Consider the following 26468-nt stretch of genomic DNA (forward strand, 5'->3'; position numbering starts at 1 on the left):
TGTAACCCAGATGTCTAGACGTCACAATTTGTCAAAATCGCTCAAAACCTTACGCTCGCCCATTTTTCCATTTTTCCATTTTTCCATTTTTCTAACATCAACTTTGAGGACAAAATGTTCACTTGCTGCCAAATAAATCCCACCTACATTTACACAATATCACTTTCAAAAGAGTGATACAACAATGAAGCGCTCCCAGTGTTCCTGCCACTGTTAAAACGTGTCCTAGAAGTCATTTTTTCAAAACGTGCCAAGCACCTTCTGTGATTCACGTTGGATCTCTGCAATGGATCTTTATCTCCAGGAAGGCGAGTAGGGTGGGTGTGCAAGTGAGATCATGTGGATTGTTCTCCGACGATCATCATGCGCAAGTTGCCGAATGGTTTCCCCTTTTTCGGGGGCTGAGCTCTTTGTAGGTCTTCCCGATCTCTCGTAATCTTGCATTGATGCTCTTCCACTCGAAGCGCCCCTCAAATCACCTCGATGACTCGTTGCAGCATCGCCATGTGTAAAACAGCTCTGTGGCAGATTCGGCCAGTTTCATGCAGAATTTTATATTTACTCTTGGCACTAATTTGCTGGTAACGCACAGAATCAGAATAGCACCAGTTAGCACTCGAACTGTTTTGATACCACCTCATAATTACGGTTCAATTCAATTAAGGTTTATTAGAGACAAGTTTTTGCTGTTGCTGTAACTGTAAAAAGAGACCACACTAGATATATGCCAGTTGAGCCAATAATAGCTGTTTCTGTTCTGATATTTGTTTAATACCGCATACAAATTCGCTGTATTTTCTCAATCTATTCACTGAGAAATAATTATGCATGTTATTATTATACCATTTCTGGAACCAGAAATCTAATTAGAATTATGACATTAATTACTATTGTCACATAATATACACTTTTTTTTGCTGCTGCAGTCTGAGGATAGTTTTTTTTGTATGTTATTGACGTAACTTCAAGGCGGTTCAAACATATTTCAAACCGATTATCATGCGTGTTAAAGTACAAAACATTTTTCTGCTGCCAGCTGATTTTGTTTCTACCATGTTAGTATTCCTGGTTACCTGGCAACAATTCAGCATGTCAATATACAGTGCATTTACCTTCTAGTGAGAACATTCTTTAAACTCTTTGCCAGGGTGGAGTTACAATGCAGATCAGGCTGCAACAAGGTGTTTCAGCTCATTATGAAACACCCACGATCACGTGGAATGCGGTGTGACGCTTGCAAAGGATACAAAACACTGGGCTGAAATGCTCAGTACTAGTGTTTCAATAGGACTTAACTGGGTACAAGTCACAAGTCAAATTCAGACGATCAAATCAAAGTGCACAGAACAGACGTTGAGGTGAGTGGCTTATACGTTACATTATTTTGGTATCTAACATAGTCAGATATTTTAATAAGCATTATTTGGTTTTAGTATTTGTTGAATTTACATTTGCATTTTCTTTTCATTGGACAGTGGGAGGACCGATACATTTTTGCAAGCTGAAGGATGAGCGCTGCCAAGTAAGTCAATGAGAATTGTGCCAAATTAATGTATTCTTTCCACCTTTCCTCGATGCATAATATCTAGAGCTTTTGATTCATCAGTTTAGACATGTTAAGATGGGTGAAGCACTGTCTGCATGTCTGGATTTATTACCTTCAGGCACCTGGCAACTAAATAGTTAGAGGTTGTTGGGAATTGTTTAAAGGGACACTTTATCTGCAATAATTGACATAACGTTGAGTGAAAAAAGTTGCAATTGAGAATTGAAAAAAGAAATGAAAGCCAAATTGACAAAGAATAGTTTTTAATGCAGTGAAGGAAATAGAGTTTTTCACTGATTTAGCATTTTTTGTATTGAATTGAAAACATCATTGATTGAATTAAGAGCACCTGTGAAATTCTTTTTATTTTGGTAAAAATTAATTGATGCATCATCTTTTTATTTTTTTCGTGAGGGCATACACACTTCTCTACTCGACCTTTACATGTATGCTAATCAAAGAATTATAGCCACTCCCTTCTTTGTTATGCAATTGCTCTAATATAATTTTCTTTTCTCCCCCAATCAGAGCCATGCCAGTGAACCTGACCATGCATATGTACCTGAATCACCATCCAAGAGTGGAACAACTTTTGTCCACACTTAAATCCCACCAAGCTCTTTCTAAGCCTAGCGTTTACGATTCTCTGCGATCCAGAGCTGCTAGATCTCCCCAGATTCCTCCTTCTCCTGTGAGCGTCCTGAAGTGTACGAGCCCTTGTGGGACTCTCAAGAAGAAGAAACGAGTTGTATTCGCAGATGATAAAGGACTCTCCCTTACTGCAATCCGGATCTTCAATACCGATCCCCCGGCATCCGATGTGGAGGAGCCTGTCAAGGAACCTCCATCTGTGCAGAGCAGAAAGCGTCTCCGGTTGGGGTTCGCTCAGCCATCTGCTGATTTACCATCATTCCATGAAAGAATGAAAAAATCTCTAGTTTGTCTGGAGAGTTGCAGCTTGATGTACGGAACGCTGTTCGGAAAGGTCAGGGTGTGCAATGTCAATTCGGAGAAAGCTGTGAATATTCGCATCACATACGACTCATGGAGGAGCCACCAGGACATCCCATGTACCCTGATCCAACAGGATACTGAGAACTCCGAGACAGAACTGTTTTTCTTCAATGTTCCTGTTTCTTCCAGTCCCAGTGTTCAGGATCGGCTGGAGTTCTGCGTGACGTTCCGTCCTGGATCTAGCAACATGCTTCTGTGGGACAATAATGGTGGACAAAATTATCAAATCCTAGTGGAGGATGTGAACTCAGAAGAAGCATCCTCATCTGAGAAAATACCCTTAACGCCACAAAACTTTCAAAGCCCCAAATCATTGCCCACTAGAAATAGTCCTGCTTTGTATAAGTCAAAAAGTTTTAGCTCATTCATGTACCCCATGGACATGATGAAGACCTTGGGTAGGCAAGAAAATATTATCCCAAAGATTTATTAATCTTCTGATTTGAATAATGCGGACAATTTGTTCTCGGATGAGTGGTGAGATTTTGTGTATATCGGTCCCTTGTCATTTTCAACATCATCAATTATGATGACATTTTCCAACTTGTCAGTGAGTCAGTGACAAGTCAGTGATGAGAGACTGAAACAGATGTTTCTCTGGAGCTTTGTGTACTTTGAAATCAGATGAGCATCTCTCCTGATGCCAAACATCATCATTTGCTCATCAAAGCCACCCTTCACTTCCAGTGAAGTTGATCTTCAGCATTAGCCACTGATCATTAGCCTCAGCTGTGAGGTGACTTGTAACTGTTTGTTATTTATTTATATCTATTTATTTAATGTCATTTTATTTATACATATTTATTATGTCATGATTTTTGACTGCGAAATAAACCTGAATTCTGATAAAAACCTGACTTTGGGAGAAGAACTATTTATTTGATGCTAGCATTCCTCCGAAAAAAAACAAGAACTTTAGCGAGAGCATTTTTTAAATGTGGCTTTATTTTTGATGGAAAAAAAGAGTGTTCAGCAGAAATCAAGATTCAAGGTTTTATTTGATTCGATTTTTCATTTGTTTGATTCCAGTTACAGAAATCCCCAGCAGGACTGTGAATAAATATAAATTTTCCTTTTACTACTTTTACCATGTGCTCTATAGTTCCTTCCTTTAGCTTCCTACTAGATCGATGAGGATAATGTCTCTAAACTGTAATGGATGTCATCTGAAATACAGAAACTTTTTTACTTTCACAATCCAATTCAAAGTTTCACAGTACCTTTTTATATATCAATGGTGTGAAAATCAATCATAGACGGGACCCAAACTTTAAATACGTAGTAAGTATTTACACTTTCTGTAAGTGTTTTTTTTAAGTTTTTACACTTACACTTGAGTATTTAGCATCTAGAGTGACTTACACTGATCTAATTCATACAACTGAGCAGCTATGGGGTTAAGGGCCTTGCTCAAGGGCCCAAAAGTGGTAGCTTGGTGTGGCTGGTATTTGAACCCATGACCTTCAAACCACAAAGCTATCGCCAAGTAGAGGGTCTAAAGTAGAGGGCCAAAGATGGGCATCATTTTAGTAAATAAGACTGACAGGAAACAGGTGGAAATGAAGTTGTGCGAGGTGGTACCTCAGTGTATAAGATGTTGGACTTCTGATCAGAAGGTCATGAATTCAAATCCCAGCACTACCAAGCCACCATCAAGCCACCAACTGCTGGGCCCAACTGCTCAGTTGTATAAAAGATATAACTGTAAGTCTCTGTAAGGCCGTCTGCCAAATTTCGTAAATGTAAAAGTTTGCAGAGCCTTCGAGCAGCCTGTAGGTGGAGATGGGGCATTATTTTAGCGATGAAGTGTGGAAACTATGCCATGCCCAAATAGTCAAACTTTTCCAGTTATATTAGAAATCTGATATTTCCCCGTAAGCAGGATATGATGGGCCGGAAGAGTCCGGGGGTTGTGTGGGGGTTAAGTTTGACATCACTGTTATATAACGTGTTATAATATTTCATAATATTTCATAATATTTAATATTGACATCACTATACACTATATGGCTAATAGTTTGTAGACAGATGACCTAATATCAATATGTACATGGATTTCTTGAGTTTTTTTTCTTTTGCTATTATAAAAGCCTCAACTTTTCACTAGATTTTGAAACATGGCCATGGGATTAGTGCTTATTCAGTTCCGATTCTTCCTAAAGGTGTTCAGTGGGGTTGAAGAGTTCTTTCAAAACTCAAAAATGTAATTGTGCAGCAAACAGAGACATTCTGGACAAGTGTGTGCATCCAAAGTTTGGGAATAGTTCAGGGAAAGAACGACATATGGATGCAACGAACACATACTTTTGATCATTTAGTGTATTATGCTGTCGTATTCTATATTCTATAATGCTATGTTATGTTATATTAATGGTATACTGGTATTAAATCTAGAACTGACACTTATACTATATTGTATGATAATACATTATACTATAATCTACTGTACTGTGCTATAATGAACTGTACTATATTATACTATACTATATTATACTCTACTATACTGCATTATACTATATTATACTATACTCTACTGTACAGTACTGTACTAGGGTCTACTATATTATACCACACCGTACTACACTGTACTATGTTATACTATACTCTATTATACTATATTGTACTATACTATACTATATTATAGTATACTACTATACTATACTGTACTATACTCTACTATACTATATTGTACTATACTATACTCTACTATACTATATTACTATACTCTACTATACTGTGCTATACTATATTATACTATACTCTACTGTATTGTACTGTACTAGGGTCTACTATATTATATAATACTCTACTATACTATACTATATTACTATACTCTACTATACTATACTATACTGTACTATACTATATTATTATTATACTCTACTATATAATACTCTACTATATTATACTCTACTATACTATACTCTACTGTATTGTACTGTACTAGGGTCTACTATATTATATAATACTCTACTATACTATACTATATTACTATACTCTACTATACAATATTACTATACTCTACTATACTATACTATACTATATGTACTATACTATATTATTATTATACTCTACCATATAATACTCTACTATATTATACTCTACTATACTATACTATATTACCATACTATACTGTACTGTACTATACTATATTATATTATACTCTACTATACTATACTATATTACTACACTACACTGTACTGTACTATACTATATTATATTATACTCTACTATACTATACTATATTATAATACACTGTTCTATACTATAATATACTGTACTGTACTATATTATCATATACTATTGTGTACTATAATACATTATACTCTACTATACTAGACTAAACTACACTATACTGTTGAACACAATTGTATACTACAGCCATGAAAAAAACAATATTATTTCTTTATTTCTTCATACTACAGATTACAACAGATTTAATAAATGCATTGGCAGAAATACTGTATCAGCAGGCAGATTCAGAATGGGTAAACAGGCATATAGGTCACCAAATATTCAGGCTAGAATTGAGACCCATGTAAAGCATATCTTCATTGAGCTGGCTTTGTGCCCTGGATCAGGTTTGGGTCTCCAAGTTTGAATGACGTCCTATACAATTGTATGCCCCCAAATTTGTCAACATTCACCAAAGAACCACATATAGTTGGCTAAATTAGGCATCTTAATACTTTTGTCTAGTCTACTGACAGTGTACTGCAGGAAATAGTTTGAATTATACATTAATATGTGGACCAACATGAAGTATAGAAAATTTCACATCATTTAATCTAATTTATGGTGTCCAATACATCTTTTAGATGTCGACATTCACACATTCTTATGATACATCATTTTTTTAGCTATAGAATTTTTTTTATCTCTTTACACTGATAAAGATATTACATATGCTAACATTATATATCTTGATATATGAAATTTTCTCAAAGCAGTTCCCCTACATGACCTATTCTAATCTCTTGTACAGGGAGGAGTCACAGCGTAGTGTGGAACGTTTCTGAAGGCGTTAAAGCTTGTCGAGTAACACCCATAATACTGTGGCATAGTGAGAGTTTCTTTCAGACCAAACAAAGCAACGTTAGACGGCTCGTGTATTCGTCTTTTTGCATAGGACTAACAGGGTAAAAACACGTACAGAAGACTGCATTGTGGCCAAAGCAAAGTAAAAGCATTAGGTAAGGTCTTTTTTATCGTTGCCGTTGGTTGTTTTCTTTAGAACTGCATTGTGTTGTTGATTTTTTTCTGCACCACAATGAAATTTATTTATGGATTTTTCTTTTCAGTGCAACTCCATCGAGAAGACTCATTTTCCACACGGACAAATGAATGCTGCCAAGTAAGTATTTTTAGCATGAATTGTGTTCATTCACTATAGAGGTGTCTTTTTACTGTCTCTGGCATCCCTGGTTCAGCTCTTTAGGAACACTTTGTACTTACAGTAATATCAGACATGCGATAACTTGTTAAAACAAGGGTAACACAAGACATGGTGCTTTTACTTTTCGGTGCTTGGCAACTAGAACAGCTGCTAGAATTGACAATGTTGAGCAGAATAGTTTGCATTAGTCATGGTTTATAAAGCAAACAAAAACTCGTAAGAACAATTTCAAGAATATAAAAGAACTTTGAAGGGAATAGGTATATGGTAGAATACAGTAAATATATATATAGTATATTTTACTGTACTATATATTAATATATAGTGTACTGACAGCAGTTTATAAGGTTCAAGGTTCAAAGAATTGTAACTAATCCTCCCTTCAGTGTAAGATTGCTCTAATGTCTTTATTTTCCTCTCCAATCAGAGTCATGCCAGTGGACCTGGCCATGCATATGTGCCTGAATCGCCATCCTCCAGTTGGACAACTTTTGGGAATGTCCACACATAGATCCCATCGAGCTCTTATTCGATCAAACACCTGCGATTCTTCCCGATCCAAAGCTTCTCGATCTCCACAGTTTTCCTCCTCTCCTGTAAGTGCCTTAAACTGTACGAGCTCTTGTGGGATTCTCAAGAAGAAGAAACAAGTGGTATTCGCAGATGCTAAAGGACTGGAGCTTACTGCAGTCCGGATCTTCAATTCTGATCCCCAGATATCCGATGTGGAGGAGCGTTCTCCTGCAAGTGTAAAGACTGAGTCACCTGCACAGAGCCGAAAGCTTTGTCTCCGGTTGGGCTTCCCTCAGCCATATGCCGATTTACCATCCTTCCTTGAAAGTCTGGAAAAATCTCAGGTGCGTCTGGAGAGTTGCAGCTTGGGAAGTGGATCGCTATTCGGAAAAGTGCGGGTGTGCAACATCAGTCCTGAGAAAGCTGTACATATTCGCATCACATATGACTCATGGAGGAGCCACCAGGACATCCAGTGTACCCCTGTCCAACAGAACGAAAGCTCCGAAACAGAACTGTTTGTCTTTAACATTCCTCTTTTGTCCTGTCCAAATGTACAGGATCGTCTGGAGTTTTGTGTGACATTCCGTCCTGGGTCTAGCAACATGCTTCTGTGGGACAGCAACAATGGACGGAACTATCGAATCCTAGTAGAAGATTCGAATTCGGAACAAGTGCACTTGCTTAAGAAAAAACCCTTGAAGCCAAAAAATTCTCAAATACCACAATCACTACCCCATAGAAATGTTCCAGTTTTGCAAAGGATGAGAAGTCTTAGCTAAACTAGCACATGTGGTGGTTTCTGTTTATGTTGGTTCCTTGTAATTTTCATCCATGTTTGATGTATTTTGCTAAAATGGAATCTAATGGTGAAAAGACAGACAGGCAGACAGACAGACTGACAGACAGACAGACAGACAGACAGACAGACAGACAGACAGACAGACAGACAGACAGACACAGTCATGCATGAGCATGTTCTGTCCTTGTGAGTAAGTGTTGAGTCATTGGTGAGACAGTGAGATGGATTTTCAGTCCTAAGCACTCTATTCCTGTAGCTCAGATGAATTGTTAGCACTTTATCAAAGTTAGTCTATTTCAAGCTGTGAGAGACTTTTACTTCCTGTGAGCTCATTGCACTAAGACAGATCATGGATGTACCTGCAGATATGAACTGGCTAGTGTCATTTATGTCATATAACAGTTTGAAAATCTTGTAAATGTATATTCATTGATAATTTTTTAAGACTGTTAAATAAACATTCAGATACAAACACGGTTTTGTGAGAATGTCTTCGTTTTTGTCTTTGCATTCGTTCGTAGACAACAAGAAATATTATGGGATGGGTTGTAAGAACCTGCCTTTAATGCTGATAGAAAAGCCTGGAGGTGCATCATTCAGAGTGTAAATATCAACAATTTTTCACTGATATCAAATTTCCACATCAGCTTCCTAGTGGAGCTACAGTGGTAGCTCAGTGGTTGAGGCATCAGACTTTGGATCAGTTCAAATCCCACCACCACCAAGCTGACACTGCTGGGCCCTTAAGCAAGTCCCTTAACCCTCCCTGCTCAGTTGTAAGTGGGTGTCCGCCAAATGCCATAAATGATAATGTATTATATCAACTAAAATATTGGGAGACTTGACTTTTCCATCTATGTTTTACTTATCAAGAGTGACATGTTTATCGCATCATAAAACTGAGCAGCTATGGGGTTGAGGGCCTTGCTCAAGAACCCAGGAGTCGTAGTTTGATGTGGCTGGGATTTGAACTCATGACCTGAGCCAGGGTTCAAAGCCTTAAATGCCAAGCTACCACCTCCCCAAAGTAAATGTTTGTAGTTTGTTCTCAAATGTTTGTTAGAAAAACTGGAGGCACACAATTGTAGGGGTGTCTTTGAATGGAGAACCAAAGCTGTTCCAGCATGACAATGCCCCATGCACAAGTAAACCACTGACCTCAACCCAACTGAACATCTTTGATATAATTGTACTCTAGGTATCTGACTTTACTAACTTGACTGAGTGACCACTAATCTCATACAAAATCTAGTGGAACATCTTCCAAGAAAAGTGGAGGTTAATGATAACAGTAAATAGGGAATGGGATGTTCAAAAGGCACATACTAATCTAATGGTCGGGCAAATCTTTGCCTTTATTGTGTATCTAAAATAAAGTGCTACATTTAATCGCCTAAAATCCATAAATATTACACATTTTTGTGTTATATAATTAATCTTTTAGGGAATAATTTTTACAAGTTTCACATAAAGGATTCCCTGAAACACCTGAAAGCTAAGGACCTTCTAAAAAGGTTTATAACAACTGACAATAACCCTATATGGATTCGATTTTTTCAATTAATGTTTTTGTACTTGAATAGCAACATGGAACAGATAAATAACCCTTGGGACAGAGCTGTTGGTCTATAATGTCCTGATCTTGTCTTGCCCTAATGTTCAGGACGGTCTGGAATCCTAAGTGTCATTCAGTCCTGGATCTGGCAACACATTTCAGTGGGACAGCAACAGTGGATGAAACTATTGAATAAGAAAAACTAAAACTCAGAAGAATAGCAGTTGATAGGGGGAAAAACATTGGCGCTCCTGACCCGTAATAAACGGCCAATGCTACCGAAAAATGGTCCATCTTTCTATAAGGCTTAGATCCCTCATTTCTTCTGAGATTAGCATTAAAACCCTGAGTAGGCCAAAGAACAGGAATTCAGCGATCACATTTTACCAGTGCTAACTACTAAAGCTAGCATGCATTGGTGGTTTGCTTTTTGTATATTGCCCCATTCTCATTTCCATCATCCATGTTCAATGAATTCTGCTTAGATAGGATCTAAAAGGGAGAAAAAACATCCAGACATCCAGACAGCCTGCAGATGTTAGTTCTGCCTGCTTCATTTTCCCTGTGTGAGTCAGTCAGTAAGAGACTGAGACAGATGTATGTCTCTCTCGAGTTTTGTGCACCTGTATATCAGAGAACCATCTGTTTAGGTACCAAACATCAACATTAAGATTAGCCAATTACAAGCTGTGAGGGTCTTTGGCTTGCTGTGAGCTGGGTGTACTGAGGCAGATCATTACTGCAGCTGCAGGTGTGAAATGACCTGTGAGGATATTCACCTGTCTGAATGTTTTATATGTATATTCATTAATAGAAAATGTTATTTTTTTTTATTTCAAGCTGGTAATTATGCAATTATTATACCTTTAATTAGCTAAAGAAGCCTTAAGAAATCATTGAAGAATTCTTGAGCATAGGATCCTATCCATATATCACCGTTTGTTTGAGTCACATGTGGTCATTTAGTCACATTTATTTATTTCACAGCATGTATCGGTAAATGATTCCGGATTTTATGAGATCCACACTGGAAATGTAAATATATTAAGGAAAACAACACAATAATGTGGTGTCTGAATAATAAAGTGACTCAATCTCTGTGGCCGACTTTATATAATACCTCATATTAATCAGCCTTCAGGATCGCACATCGATTTGTTTGCTTTCCTGCTAAAAACAACTTCGAAAATAGGCAATGTGTTGACTATTGTTTAAAAAGAAATATGACTCGTACCAAGTTTTCTAGCAGTGCGGAAAGTAGATATACGGTGATAAGCACCTAAATATAGCAAATATTATCACTTCAGAATATTTTAACCAGACAAAGAGGCACTATCTATCTAAGAGACGGTTTACAAAATGTGTCAATTCAGAAAAGATAAAAAAATAATAATAAAAAGCACTGCAAATCACCAGGTCTACTGTTAAACCAATGACATCTCAATTGTAAGATTTTGTACAATTATATTTATTAATATATAGATATAGCTATAGATATAGATAGATTGAGCTAGTTGATTGCTCTCTGTTGTGTCTGGCATGGTGAGGACACAATAAAAGCTGAAGATCTCCAAGCTTTTTACTGTATAGAGTTACAATTCTAAAATATGGAGTCCTATACTGTATTGGAAAAATTTCTTAAAGTTTTTAAAAAATAGGATGAATTTGGGAGTTAATGATTGAAATAAAGTTTCTCCAAACATTTCAGCTGACTTTTCCATGCCTTTTAATAAAAAAAGGTGTTCTTCACTATTTGGAAATCTCTTTGACTTTGTGATCCAGTTCATCCCAGAGCAGTTCAATAGGATTTAGGTCCAGTGACTTGGCAGGCCATTTCATGATAGATAGCACTCCAGGTGAACGTTTGCTCTCTAAATAATGCTTACAAAGCTTGGATGTAAGTTTGACTGTGGAGGTGAGGCAATTCATTAATATCTTCTCTGTTGTTTGCCCTCAAATTTAGACTCCACGGAACATTCTTCAAGTCATTTACTGTCCAATTCTTGTGTTTTTGCATTTTTACATAGATTGTTTCATAGAAACAAAAGGAACATGCATGTCGTCTTATGCTGATGGGGTTTAAGCCAAACCTGAAGAACCACGAAAAAATATTCACAGTCTCAGTGGCTTAGCAAAAAAACAAACAGCATTAACTGAACAGGCAAATATAAACTGACCAGCTGTTGAAACCGCCTCGGTCCAAAGCATTGTTTAACTAAGGGGGTATGTGTCTAAATGAGATTGCCATTTTTTCTCAGCAGAACATCTCCCAGAGCTCCATCCTCTCTTCATTAGATTGCCTTCTTCTCTTAGTCCATCCTGTTGCCCAGATAAGCATCACTCATCACTCATAGTATTAAAGAATTCACTATTCGTCATCATCTTCAATTCTTCAATGTCATACTATAAACTGGTCATTTAATTTCACAGTGGCAATCAAATTGGGGCTGATGAAGCTCCAAGATTTTGTGATGTTCTAGAAAAACAAACACAATAATGTGGTGTCTGTGATTATAAAGTGACTCGATCTCTGTAGCCAAGTTTATAAAATACCTCATTCTCATCAGCATTTGAGATCGCACATCGATTTCATTTGCTTTTCTGCTGAACGATTTCCAAAATAGGTAATGTGGGAACTATTTTTTAGAAACAAATATGACTCATACCATGTTTTCTAGCAGACTAGCAGAGCAGGAAGGAGATATAATGTATGTGATATCCACTAAATGTAGCAAGTAATTTTACATCAAAATCTTTTTAACAGACAAAGAGGCAGTTTTCACAATGTATCTATTCAAAAAAGATTAAAAATCAAAACAATTATATATAAATTTTGTAAAATTATAAATAGCTAAAGATATAGATAGGTAACACTCCAGCCAACTGCTTGCTCTCTCTGGCAAGGTGAATCACAACATTGTGAAGTACACAATGAAAGCTCAAGACTGCGAAGCTTTTCACTCTATTGAGGTCAAATTGAATATTTATAATTTAATTTATTAAAATATGCATATGTTAAAAAAGTATTTACTGTTTTAACAAAACAAGGTAAAAAGAATTACACGGAAGAATTGGACAGTGAATGGCTGTAAGAAAGTTGCGTCCAGTTTGGACCTTTTGGCTTTCAGAAGATTTTCTGTGAGACGTACAACAGTAGAGAAGATGTTAGCAGACTGCTTCACCCCCACAGTCACACATGGAGATGTAAGCCTAATAGTTTGGGGTTGTTTTAAAGCAGGGAAGGTTGAAGACTTATTCCAGAAAGTGAATGGAATCCTGAACCAACATGGCTCCATTCCATACTTCAGCACTATGCAATTCCGTCTGGACTGCGGCTCATTGCAAACGACTTGGACATGAAAAAAAACAAGACAAGAGCTGAAGTGTAAGCCCAAGCTCTGCAAGTGTTATTCAGAGAGCAAATAGTAATCTGGAGTGATATCTTTTATGGAATGGCCTTCCTAGTCACGGCACCTAAATCTTATTTTGCTGCTTTGCCATGAACACGAAATCTCAGACTAGTAAGAACATCTTTGGTGGGTTTTACAAGAGGCATGGCAAAGTATTTCAGCTTAATGTGTGGAGAAACGAACTGTCTGAATGCCAATGTAAAATTCGTTGCATTGAAACAAAAAGAACCTGCACGAAGCACCATGGTTGGTTTGGCTTTCTGGGAAAAACCCCAAAAATTCCCCTTTGACTGGGTTTCCTTTAAGTGTTTTTCCTTGGTTGGTCTTTTCCCTTTGAGATCTAAATCTAATCACTGTTAGGCTACTTTGTGACAGTGAATTATATTACTGGAGCTGATAGACATGTGAACTCAAAAGCAAGTCAAGCGTCAGAGTATGTTTCCTTAATTAAATAAAAGCAATTCATTCATAAGCTGCATTTCTTTCCAACCACTTTACTGGTCCTGACTAGTGTGTGCATGTTTTCCAGCTGAAATATAAACATATCTTAGCCAGTATGTGGGTGTGGCATTCACTCTGATGACTGATGTGTTGCTACCTGTCTGACTGTTGTTTACATTTCAGTGCAAAGGCTTTTTAATTGTTGTGTTGCTTGTCCTATTACCTCTACTGTTTCAGGTATAAGCCTAGAATTTTGACCACTAATATAGTTGGTGTTATAGTATGAGGATTTACTCTGACCAAACAAATCATTAAATGTCCAGATGTTCCACTTTATTCCACTTAGCATGAATACCAGCTTTACACATTCTTAGCCTGAGGACAGTTCATTTATTGAAACATTCAGCTAAAATACTTTGCCTTTTGTAAAACTCACCAAAGGTGCTCTTTACTAGTTGGAGGTTTCTTTCTTGTGATCCAGTTCATCCCAGAGCAGTTCATTAACACTCCAGACGACTGTTTGCTCTCTAAATAATGCTCGGACGTACACTTCGACTTATCGTCTTCTTGTATTGAGAAGTCAGTTCCAATGAGTTGTATGGAATGGTTGCCATGTTGGTTCAGGATTCCTTTTACTTTCCAGAAGAAGTTTTCAACCTTTCCTGCTCTAAAACAACCCCAAACTTGAAATTTTTATCTTTGACTGTGGGAGTGAGGGAGTCTGCCAAAGTTTTCTTTACTGTTATCTGTCTCAAATAAGTTCTATTGATAGAGATCAAATGTGGACTCATCTGTCCACAGAGTGCAAAAAAACCACAGACCAGCTTTAAAAACATTGTGACTTTTAACAATGTTTAGGTAGGTAGAACATGTCTAAGTAAAATCCCAGGTTTCTCAGCAGAACATCTCCCAGAGCATCAAACTCTCTCCATTAGCTTGCTTTGTTCTCTTGATGCATCCTGGTGCTCACGCACCCAGGTACAAAAGAAATCATGGTTAATCAGACTACACCACTGTCTTCCATTGCTCCATGTTTCTAGTTTTGAATCTTGTACCATTGTCGGAGACTGGAGTGGTGTACAGGAGTTAGCATGGTTACTCTGACTGCTCTGCATATATGAACCTCTACACACACATCAGTGAGAGCATGACCAGCTGTCTTTAAGCATCAATGACCTTGTCGCCAGCTTGTCAGCTGTCCTTCCTTGGACCATTTATAGTAGGTACTAACCCTTTCATTTTGGGAACATCTTGCAAGATTTGCTGTTTTGGAAAAGTTGGAACTCAGATCCTTGCACTTGCCCATTTTTCCTGCTTCTAACACATCAACTTTAAAAACGGACCGCTCAGTTTTTTCCTAATATAAGTTATACCTTGACCTTTGCCATTGTAACAAGGCGATCAATCTTATTGACTTTGCTTGTCTGTTGCTGCTCACTGTATGTGCAATGAGAAGCTAAATGAATCTTCAATCTAGTCATTCAAATACACAGATCAAATTCAAGCTGATTAAGCTCCAAAATTTTGTGATATTGCCTGTTAGTCTTTATTTATAGCTATAGATAAGTATAAATAATTAAACAACAAATAGGGCAATAAAGAATGTTAAACCTGATCTGTTTTGTGAGTGGACAGATCAAGGAACAAAAGAAATGCATGTTGAAAGAGCGTTATTTATTTACATTTGTGTTATTTTAACAGATGTCGTCTGTGATTTGTGCAACTGAGCAGTTGTGAGTTAAGGGCCTTGCGCAAGGGCCCAGGAGCAGTAGCGTCGGTGGTCCTGGGATTTAAACTCCGATCAGTTGGTCTTAACCCCTGAGAGACCGCTTCCTCTGGTACATTTACATTTGCGGCATTTAGCAGACGCCCTTATCCAGAGCGAAGTACAAAAGTGCTTTGAGTCTCTAGTAATGAATAAATCTACACTGGTACGCAAGATTACAAACTTAATATAAATATAACTCTTGAATTCTACAAAGCAAACCTGAAAAGTGCTAATTTAAGTGTTTCAGGAAGAGGTAAGTCTTCAATCGTCGCTTGAAGATAATCAGGGACTCTGCATCTAGAGGAAGTTCATTCCACCACCTCGGTGCCAGAACAAAGAAGAAGTGTACTTACCTCTCACCAGGTACCAATACATAGTTAGAAAATTATTAAATAAATGTGCTCAACAGTCTGGATTTTATAGTTGTGGTTCATTTACAATTTTAATGGATCTGATTCTACATTTCAAACAGTCATTGGTCAAGATTTTTGTAAAGACATAAAAGTTTTTGGACATCGTGGACCATAAGAAGGAAAATAGCAGCTGGTGCTTTTAGAAAAGAAGCTTCCTCATACATTATGTGAGATTTCTTATCATTCTCACTGTTTACATGATTCTTTGGTCTGATAACACTTGCAGAACTCTACATAGAAGTTTCTAGTAGAAGACAATGTTTTTGCAAAAATGGAACTTGGCAAATCTGGCTTTGATAAATCCAACAAAGGAAATATACATGCTTAAAAGTCTTGATGGTTAAGCAGTTCAGTTTTCTAAATACGTTCTAATTGGATAACTTCCCAGTTACAGGTTTCTACAAAAATAAAAATCCTTTAACTGTAACTGAAAACTAATCATCTCCTGAAACAGGTTTTGGCACCAAATGTATAATTAAGCAATAATTTACATAATGTTCGCATTCTGCATGGGAATTAAGCATTTCCATTGGTGTATGGTTTATTTTTCATAGCAGGCATGCCTGGCTCTGTCCTAACCCTCCTGCTGACTTCAGGTTCAACCTTTTTTCCAAGAAGACTGTTACATAAGCTCTTACATAAGCTTTTTACACATTTATTTCTGCAAAGTTCAAAAAAACGTGAGGCAATTTGTATTTTCAAACTGTCACTCCAATTTCAGGATTGAATCAAGGTCAAGGCAATAGAGACGTTTCATTCGAACTCATACTGACATAGTTAAGAAAATCATGATGTAGTGTTGGTGTACTTCTGTTATTTTTACTAACAAATTAAAATCTAACTGACAATTAATGGAAAACTTTTGCAATAAAGTCTGTAGCATTACGGGTAAGATGATCTTTTGTAATTTATGCACAGAGACGTAAAAAAAAGCAGCTTTTCCAGACCACAGCACAGTCCAAGAGATATCCTGCTTTTAACTACCGTAAATCCACTTTGAAGGATCGTGATGATGAGGTAAAAACACATGAACACCAGTAAAGTTTTATAATTACCACTTGGAATGATGTATTTTTCCACAAGCTGTGATTTTCCATGTTGGAAGCAAATTCAAATGCCATGGTAGTCTTGCATGTTGGCTGTAGTTGATGATCCAAAATTTTATTGGAACTCCTTTTAGACTTGTAGACAGGAAATGTTGTTATTAGGAAAACGCAACCTTTACAAGAAACAACTCATTCTTTTCTCTTTTTTGACATGATTTTCTAATTTACTTCAGAGAAATTACAGAGAAATTGATTGCAAATATGATTTTTGAATTCATAAATTTCTCCTTCTAAGTTTATTCCTAATAAGCATTTTAGAAGACAGTGGGGAGGGAAAAACCACCTGACACAATATGGGGACAAAACCATCCTCATTTTGGTGACACCAAATGTGTATTTATTATACCTGTATTTTCATCATCAATGAGGTTATCAACTTATAAACCTTTACCGATGGACACTTGAGTGCAAAACTGTTCATGGCCACTGCAGCCCTAAACCAGTGTTTATATTAACTACACTCCAAATCCTGGGTCTTCAGTGGAAACCTTTACAGTGACCTCATGGATTTTCCAGTTCTGTTTATTTGAAGCCATCAGTGGCAGGAGTGGTTGATTGAAAAGAACTCTATCTAGAAGAAAAGGCATCAAGGTGGATCAATTCAATGGATGGATTAATGATTTGAGAAAGCTTAAATTGTCAAGAATCATTCGTCAATTCTAGAGATATAAAAATGAATAAATAAATAAGATCTTGGTAGAGAACAAACCCTTAAGAAATTTATGTTGCATTTATTTAGTGTAAATTTTACCTCTTTTTTTTTTTCTAAACATTTTGCTTCTGACTGTTAATGTGTTGATTTATGTATTAGTGCTGGATCAAACCCAAACCACGATACAGCTTCAGGGATGTTTTATTTTGCAACCTAGTTACAGGAATAATTTGGGTTGTGTTGAGTGCTTTTTCCAACCATAAAGGTATTGGAGGTTGAGGATAATTGGATCTATCTTTGTTTGTGGGGTTGAACCTAAACCTTCTGGGTAAAAAAGAACAGATTATTAGATTATTACCATTTTGGTAATTCCAGTAATCTCTTTTTGGGTTTTTCAACAGTAAAAGTTTTTTCTCAGTTGCTTTGGATCGTTTCTCAAATCTGAAATGAAATTCCCAAAACTACGTGTTGAACCTCCACATCATGTCATCACTTGTGCACATCAGAAAAGCAGTTTCTTGTTTGAACAAATTTTGAATGCTTACAGTTTTTCTCAGTTGTTTTGGAGCATTTCTCCAATCATCCTTGATATTTGCAAACTGATGCATTTCTCCAAACAATTTGTACAAACATCACAAAACATTGGATTTCTTTGCAAAAGCCTGAACTTTTCTCAAAACGTTTTGTGTCAATAAACATGCCATTCCCTTTGTCATTGTTCAAAACAGGATTGTCAAAATGTTTTCAGTATGATGGCACACAGTTTCAGCATTTCTTGTTATAAACTACGGTTTGACTGAAAAAATTATGACTAAAATTTTATTTTGTACGGCATCTAAATTTCAATAGCAACAAATTTATTTATTTGATTGCATATTTGATTTATATTGACTGCAAGAGACCATACAGGAGTCACATTTTTACTGTACTGTATAAGTGTCTTCGTTTCTTGGTTTTTCATCCATTTTTATAAACTGTAAATCTTTGTTTTGCTCTGTTGCCAAAATAAAGTTTCACAAGATTCACCTTTGACCCTGTTTTAGAGAACTGGTTGATCATTGGTTGATCTGATGTCGTTCACTCACCTTCATTAGTGACTTAAGATTCATCTGCACAATTCATCAATTTAACACATTTACAAATAAAAAGTTTAAGAGAAATTTTAGACGACAGATTCTGACGACTGGTTTAATCATTTTGCATTCAATGACGTACACAATGAACTGATGCCGAGATGTTTTTGGGGCTTAAAACTATTAAGGTGAAATCAGTATAATATATTTTGATTAACATGAACATAAACAACTGATAATGTAGGAAACAGCAGCCACTTGTACACGATCTATTAAATGAATGTACGCAAGCTTTCACAATTTGGTCAAAGCAACAAGAAATGACACAATTATGCACAAGTGACTAAATGATGTGGAGGAACAAGTAGTTTTGAGAATTTCATCTCTGATCTGAGAAACGATCCAAAGCAACTGAGAAAAACCTTTTTTTGTAAATGTGTCTCGAATTGATGAATTTTGCAGACGAACCTCGAACGTCACTAATGAAGGCGAATGTAAAACAGGTCAAAGGTGAATCTCGTGACCCTTCGATAGATGACGGAGCGAAACACAGAATTACAATTTCTGCAGAATGATGGACAACCAGAAAACAAACGAAAACACAAGTACAGTACAGTAAAAGTGTGGTGTCCTGCAATCAATATCCCACATACAGTCATTTGTGCTGTTGAAATTCATACTGAAGAAAATTCAGCCTTGTGTATTTTACAATTTTTCATTGTAATCCAAACCGAAGTTTACCTCAGGAAATGCTAAAAATTTGCATATTAACAACATGACTAAACATTTTGACGATCCTGTTTGTGAACATGGACAAAAGAACTATATAAAATATTAAGAATGATGCAAGAAATAAGCTCTAAAGCAACTGAGAAAAACTCAGGAAGAAAAAATATGTGTGTAAATGTGTAATCTGTTCCACACACACAGGAGACTTGGTATACAAGTTCGCCTGGTGTAACACAGACAAGATTTGAGTAACACGTCCATGTGACTCTGTATTCGGGAGTGTCATGTATTCATGGATTCTTTTATGGTTGGGACGGAGACAAAGAACATTCCGTTCTCACAGTCCAGTAGTACCGGGGCTTGATCAGGAGGATAAAATGTTCAGCTATAGAGCGTCTTGCATGTTTGTTTAGTCTTGGATTTTTTTTTGCTGAAATAATATCCATGTATTTTCGGGGCAAAATTTAATACGTAAGTTGAGATAAGAGGTCACACATGTAACTAAGATGCTGCCCAAAATATTTACTAGCAAATGTCATTATTTCTGTCCTTTTTGAATATGCTGTGAAATGCAATGTATGAAATATGATGATGTAAGTTATTATACTATATTAATATAATTACTCTTGGACCGTGGGATTCCTCTGACACCCGGATTGCAATGTTCATTCTTTTTTGTTCTTCTGCTCTTAGAGTCACGTCAGCTGTCTGCTGCTTAGTACAAAATGAATCAGGTGTGTTGTATCATTTTGGATACATTTGAACAATCATAATGACAGTGTGTATTGATGTCATCTTGGCTCAGACACTGGTAAATGAGATGGATCGTTCCTGTAACTGACAAGTACTAATCCCCTGCTTATATTCACCAAAGAAATTTCCCACACTGCAATTTTTATAGCTCAAAATAAGATTGAAATTAAATCCCTACGCAGGTCTATGAGCTGTGGATTCGGTGCTATGAACAGGACATCATTATTAGTTCATACTCTGCTAATTGGCGTAAGAAGTTGAAAATAGCAAAATATGGTGGGCTGGACAATCAAGCCAGTTCTATATACTGTACAACACATCCTCTAACTGAGCTTCAGAATCTCACAGTACATGTTTAAATCCATGTTTCCCTCAATGAACTGCAGCTCCCCAGTACCAGCAGCACTCATGCATCCCCAGACCATGATGCTACCACCACCATATTTGAATTAAAAAAAGAATATTTATGACTCTAATGAAAGTAAGACTCCCTCTTTTTTTTACATTTCTACTTGAATAAGTCTATACTTAAATCTTACTTAAAAAAAAAGCAGTATGTATCTATGAAAGCTATGTGAATAATGGATGCAGTTGATTTGTCCATTCCATTCCTTCTGCACATATATATATATATAGAGTTTTCTTTAGTTACACTCTGAGAGAACCATTGACTTGAGGGTTAAGGGCCTTGCTCAGGAGCCCAGAAGTAGCAGTTAGGTGGTCCTGAGACTTAAAATCACAACCTTCTGATCAGAAGGCTAACTGGGTACAAATTATCCAATAAACTACCACTTCCTCAGAACCATTACACCACACACTCCCACAAGAACCATGATAGTAACTCATGTTCTTGCCACAGCTTTATTTGATTTTGTTAACTGTATTTGAGCTATGGTTTTTATTCATTTGCAGTAAGCAGATCCTGGCCAGGGTTGCTGTGAGTCTAAAAATGTACCTGGGAATTTGTTTTGCTTTTTTTTTGTTGACATAAAAACCAAAATATGAACCATATGAACCATAATACTTTTTTACACTCACCAGATTTCTGCCCAGTCTAAGTAGCACACTTACACATAATGTAATTCTGTACTTCTAGTCATCACATGCCCTGCTGTATTTTAATAAACCTTGTTACACCATGTAGGTGTCTAATGAAGATTCTAATAAAAAAAAAAAAAATGCAATCATTAAAAGTTTAAAATAGTAAACCAATTAAAAGAGAGTGATTTTTTTTATTTTATTTTGAATTATTTATTTACAAATTATTTGAATACTTTAAATAATTTTATTTTCTTTACATTTTATCCAGAATATTTATATAATGAAAAAAATAATAATAAATAAATAACAAAAATAAAAATATTTTTTAGATGCAGGGAGCAGGATATCTTTATTCGTTTATTTATTTTTTATTTTTATTATTTTAATATTTAGGCAGCTGTGGAAAGAAAGTATGCTCTCAAAAATAAGTGTTAATTATTTCTTTACAAGGACTCCTTGTTGTTCTCTACGCTGAAGATAGTTCATGATTTTGGCTGTATGTTTGTAGTCCTTGTCCTCCATGATGATATTACATGATAGATAAGTATTCACCTGTATTTCTTAGCACTGAGGACACCATTAATCCTGACCAAATTTCCAAAACCATTTGCATGAATGCAGACTGGCAAGGAAACCTCCACCATGCTTCACTGCTGCACTCATTAATGTATCCCTCTCCAGCCCTTCGGCAAACAATTTCCTGCTAGAGCTAAATATTTCAAAAAAAGATTTTCATGCATAGTTCAGTAGTTTAGTATTGTTTCTACATATAGTTTTACGGACAGAATTCTTCGATGAAAAATACTTCTGGACAGACTTTTCTAGGTCCAATAGGTTTCAGCCATTTTTTATTTCCGATGGCACTGCCAGACATCTGTTGTTGAGAAGAACTTGGCATGATGTGTCTTTCATCCTCTGCATTCAGTTTTCTTGGCCTATCAATGCATCCTCAACATTTCCTGTTTCTTTGCTGGTTTTTCCAAATAGCTTGAACAGCACATCTTGAAACCCCAGACTGCTTTGAAATCTTTACCTTATAGAGATCTTGCTGATGCAGTCTAGCTACCTTATGTCTTGTGTCTTGAAGTGGCAGCTTGGTGGTGCTGGAATTTTATCTCATAACTTTTCAGTTTTCATGAGAGTCCTTTATTTTTCATGTCAGTCATGCTGAACATAATAACATACTGTACAGTCACCGATCTGGCAGCTGATAAGTTGCATAAAGTCACTGTTATCTGAAGTTTTTTCTGCAAGCAAGTCGTTGCTTGGTATGATGACAAATTCCTCAGAGTTCAGTTCTAGCGTATTTTGCATAACGGACTTCCTTTATCTGGTCATCATACCATGCTCATGTCCATATTTGGGCAAAAAATTTAAATTGAAGATGTGTTTGGAATTAAGCTGGAAAGCTTCACTGATGTCATAGGCATCATAAAACTCTAAACTCTTTCCTAATACGTATTAAAGGATTCCGGCAGTGGGGGAAAAAAAAGGATAACAAAAATGCTAAAATGAACTTTAATGGTGTCAAGATTGATTTGTGTTTAATGCTGGGAAATGTCTGAGGTCCTTCAGACCCTCATCACTTCATATAGAGGTGCACACAGGTGTTTCTCTTCCTTTTTCTTTGTTTCACTTTCACCAAAGAAATTTCCCACACAACAATTTCTATAGCTCAAAATAAGATTGAAATGAAATCCCTATACTGGTCTATGAGCTGTGGATTCGGTGCTATGAACAGGACATCATTATTAGTTCTTACTCTGCTAATTGGCGTAAGAAGTTGAAAATAGCAAAATATAGTGGGCTGGACAATCAAGCCAGTTCTATGTACTGTACAACACATCCTCTAACTGAGCTTCAGAATCTCACAGTACATGTTGAAATCCATGTTTCCCTCAATGAACCGCAGCTCCCCAGTACCAGCAGCACTCATGCATCCCCAGACCCTGATGCTACCACCACCATGCTTGACTGTAGGCAATTTTTGGTTCATCTCACCAGAGCGTTGCCACACATGCTGGACAGCATCTGAGCCAAACATGTTTATTTTAGTCTCGTCAGACCACAAGCCATGGTTCAAGTGATTCAGCAAACTTTTTGCAGGTTTTTTTTGTGAGCCAGATTCAGAAAAAGCGCCTTCTGGGACGATGGTCATGCAAATCGACTTGTTGCAGTGAGTGGCGTAGCACTGACGTGGTCTGAGCACTGACGAGTGGACCTTCTGCAACCTCTAAAGCAACGCTGCAGCACTCATGCGTCTGTTTTTTGAAGCAGCGTCCGAACCTGACGCACAGCACGAGGACTCAACCTGTTCCGAGTGGAACCCGTCTCGGAAAACCTCTGTGTGACCCTGACCACTGTACAGTAACACTGTTTTCTGTGGTTACCGTTCTTTTTAGAGCCTCAGCACCTTTGTGGAGAGCAATAATGATTATTCTCAAATCCTCAGAGTCTTGACCATGAGGTGCATTTCGAACATCCAATGGCCAGTATGAGAGGATCGGATTCAAAGCACCAAATTGTAACTGCTAATACAAGATACACAAAATTGTATGGTCCTGCTAAGCAGACAAAAACATCAACATGAAGAATAGGACGTGTGGCTTTGCAGGTTTACAAGTCCAAGGTCAATTTCACTTTTAAAGTCACTTTTGTCAGATACTACATATATATATATATATATATATATATATATATATATATATATATATATATAAATATATATAAATAAATCGTGTATATTGTACCATGTTGCTTCTTCCAGCATGTTCAGTGCATTACAATCTACCATGTAACGACTGTCAGTAGTTCATCTCCTGTGTTATAGCACCATCCACTGTTTCCTTTCTGTAGTAGTAGCAGAACCAATAGCTTTTCTTCTGATGCTTTATGTTCACTAAGCACCATTTACTATATTTCTATAAATCATCCATGCAGCAACTGATTTCTAATCGATCAGTAATTGGAACAGAGCCTCTAATATGGTTCGGCTGAGGGTTGTATTCTCTTGGTATGAATAGAATAGGCTTTATTTGTCACATATACATTATAGCACAGTGAAATTTTGTTCTTCGCATATCCCAGCTTACTCGGAAGCTGGGGTGAGAGCCCAGGGTCAGCCCCTGGAGCACAGAGGGTTAAGGGCCTTGTTTAAGGGCCCAAGAGTGGAAGCTTGGCGATAGCGGGGCTTGAACGACTGACTTTTCAATCAATAACCCACCACCTTAACCACTGAGCTACCACTCCCCCATGAGCGAATACCAAAAAGCTCTAATTGGAATCGGTGAATATGGTCTACAATATGCAATAGTGCCCAAACTAGCAGTGGTGTCCAAGAACGTTGGTAAACTAAAGCTTTTTTGATGCATCAGCTTAGTTGCATGACTGGGAAAACAATTTTCTATTGAAGCTGAATTAATGCTTGAATTACACCTGGAGAGACTTTATAAACCCAAGGCAGATACCTGTGCAGTTTTAGAAACAGTTTTATTAGATGTAATACATATAGGATGGAACTACATGAAGCATGTGCCAGTCATTTCATCTTGGAAGGTTCACTGCAAAACTTCTCAATATGTGATGACAGAACAGATCTCGGTTATCTTTGTTTGCAGCGAACCTCAGGCAGTCTCTTATATTGCTTATTGTATTGTGATCTAGCAAAGCACTCGGCAGCCTTCCGGTCACACTCGCATATGAACATCTCACAAACCCCATTTTTTGCTGAAGAGGAGAAAAAAGAAAAAACAACATTTAATTTAATAAGAATAAGCAATTTTTAAAATTATACCTACTCTGTAAATTTCCATAAGCTGAATCTTTTTCAAATAATCACTTACTCTTGCAGGTGACTTTCTTAGCCTTTTTGTCACAGTCGTAGGCGTAGCTTTCTGTGTAAGGGTTGTCAATAAGCCACCGGCATGATTTAAGCTTCAAAGCTTCACCGTAGCAGAGGTCATGAACCTGGCAGCATCTGTAAGCATTGGAGAGAATTGTGTAACAGCAGTCAGAGCTCAGTGGTTGAGAGGTTGACATTTGGTTTAGATGGTCTTTAGTTTAAATTCAATCCCCACCAAGCAGAGACTTGAACAACTAATCCTCAACTGCTCAGTTGTACAAGTGAGATAAAGGCATTAGTGATGCAAGAACGAACGACTCGGACCAGGTGACCAGAAAAGAGATGAGCTACTCAATCACGTTTCCTGCACATAACCAACTGGGATTTTGTGATACTTTGCTCATGTGGTCGGAAGCGCATTGCATTTACAAAAAAATATTTAAAAAATTTCCCAATGTGTGTATATATACACACACACACACACACACACACACACACACACACACTTATCTGTTATCTGCATTAAACTAAAGAACATATGTGCCATACTGTGAGCTGTGTGATTCTTCCCTGATCAGAAAAGGCACCATGGGCATCGATGATCACATAGAAAACATCTCCAAGAATGAAGTTTTGTTTGGGCATGATAAAAATCTAACAGTATTATTATTATTATTATTATTATTATTATTATTATTATTATTAACATCTGAGGATTTTATCATTATTATGTTCAATTGATCATCAATTGCAAATATGAAATACAACTGATGCTTTCCAACCTGTCCAAGTCATCAACAGGGGTACCAGAGCCTCCCAAGCCACAGTAGCAGCCGTAGTCTTCATAGCTCAGGATTGGCCAGCTTGTAGGCATGTTACAGATTATCATGTTTCGGAACTGCCACAGTGCCAGGTAGGAAAGTGCATGAGCTGAATCAACACACACACACACACACACACATTAAGACAAGAATTTGTGTACAAGTCTTTCATGAGATTACATGCTGTTCTAATTCAGTTTCAAATAAAAGTCAATGGCACTTACCAGTGTTAAAGATGAGCACCAGGAGAAAGAAGACAGAGCACAGGATCATCATCAGGTCTTGTCGAGAGATTCGAGTCGACTGATGATCCTCACCTGTGTCTTGTTACTGCCAGCTTTATTCTATTCTATGTTTCCTGGTGCTTTCAGACAGACATCCACCCACTCAAAATATCCCACTCTGACATTAACTCTGATACATTCTCCTTTATCCACTACTGATTGTTTACATGATAGTGAAGAACTGTTGAATTCCCAATTCTGTTTGCACAAATGTACAATAAAAAAATAATTTCTTTACATTATTTTTTTTTTACAGCGATATAAAACGCTGTTATAAAGTATGAAGTTTTATACGTTTATTTATATAACC

The 26468-nt window shown here is 36.9% G+C and overlaps 3 protein-coding genes across 3 annotated transcripts; 2 read left to right on the forward strand and 1 right to left on the reverse strand.

Moving 5' to 3' along the window:
* Window positions 1–1201: 1201 nt before the first annotated feature.
* On the forward strand, window positions 1202–3417 carry LOC124393597 (protein phosphatase 1 regulatory subunit 3C-B-like). The gene is made up of 3 exons (XM_046861515.1): window positions 1202–1358; window positions 1476–1522; window positions 2075–3417. The coding sequence occupies exons 2-3, from the start codon at window positions 1509–1511 to the stop codon at window positions 2991–2993; spliced, it is 933 nt and encodes a 310-aa protein (XP_046717471.1). The 5' UTR covers window positions 1202–1358; window positions 1476–1508; the 3' UTR covers window positions 2994–3417.
* A 3181-nt stretch (window positions 3418–6598) lies between these two features.
* On the forward strand, window positions 6599–8748 carry LOC124393631 (protein phosphatase 1 regulatory subunit 3C-B-like). Its single transcript, XM_046861577.1, has 3 exons — window positions 6599–6753; window positions 6862–6914; window positions 7384–8748. Exons 2-3 carry the CDS (start codon window positions 6901–6903, stop codon window positions 8249–8251), a joined length of 882 nt encoding a protein of 293 aa, XP_046717533.1. The 5' UTR covers window positions 6599–6753; window positions 6862–6900; the 3' UTR covers window positions 8252–8748.
* A 15936-nt stretch (window positions 8749–24684) lies between these two features.
* LOC124393676 (phospholipase A2-like) lies at window positions 24685–26257 on the reverse strand. The gene is made up of 4 exons (XM_046861651.1): window positions 26099–26257; window positions 25836–25983; window positions 25055–25188; window positions 24685–24938 (listed from the first exon to the last, which is right to left on the reverse strand). Exons 1-4 carry the CDS (start codon window positions 26148–26150, stop codon window positions 24814–24816), a joined length of 459 nt encoding a protein of 152 aa, XP_046717607.1. The 5' UTR covers window positions 26151–26257; the 3' UTR covers window positions 24685–24813.
* Window positions 26258–26468: the final 211 nt, after the last annotated feature.

The sequence above is a fragment of the Silurus meridionalis genome, chromosome 11, assembly GCF_014805685.1.
Source record: "Silurus meridionalis isolate SWU-2019-XX chromosome 11, ASM1480568v1, whole genome shotgun sequence".
Taxonomy (NCBI): Eukaryota; Metazoa; Chordata; class Actinopteri; order Siluriformes; family Siluridae; genus Silurus; species Silurus meridionalis.

Coding starts and splice junctions, on each gene's coding strand:
- LOC124393676 (XM_046861651.1), bottom strand. CDS start 26,150: ATGATGATCCTGTGCTCTGTCTTCTTTCTCCTGGTGCTCATCTTTAAC. Junction 25,984..26,098: donor GGTGCTCATCTTTAACACTG/GTAAGTGCCATT, acceptor GTGTTGATTCAG/CTCATGCACTTTCCTACCTG. Junction 24,939..25,054: donor TAAGAAAGTCACCTGCAAGA/GTAAGTGATTAT, acceptor TCTCCTCTTCAG/CAAAAAATGGGGTTTGTGAG.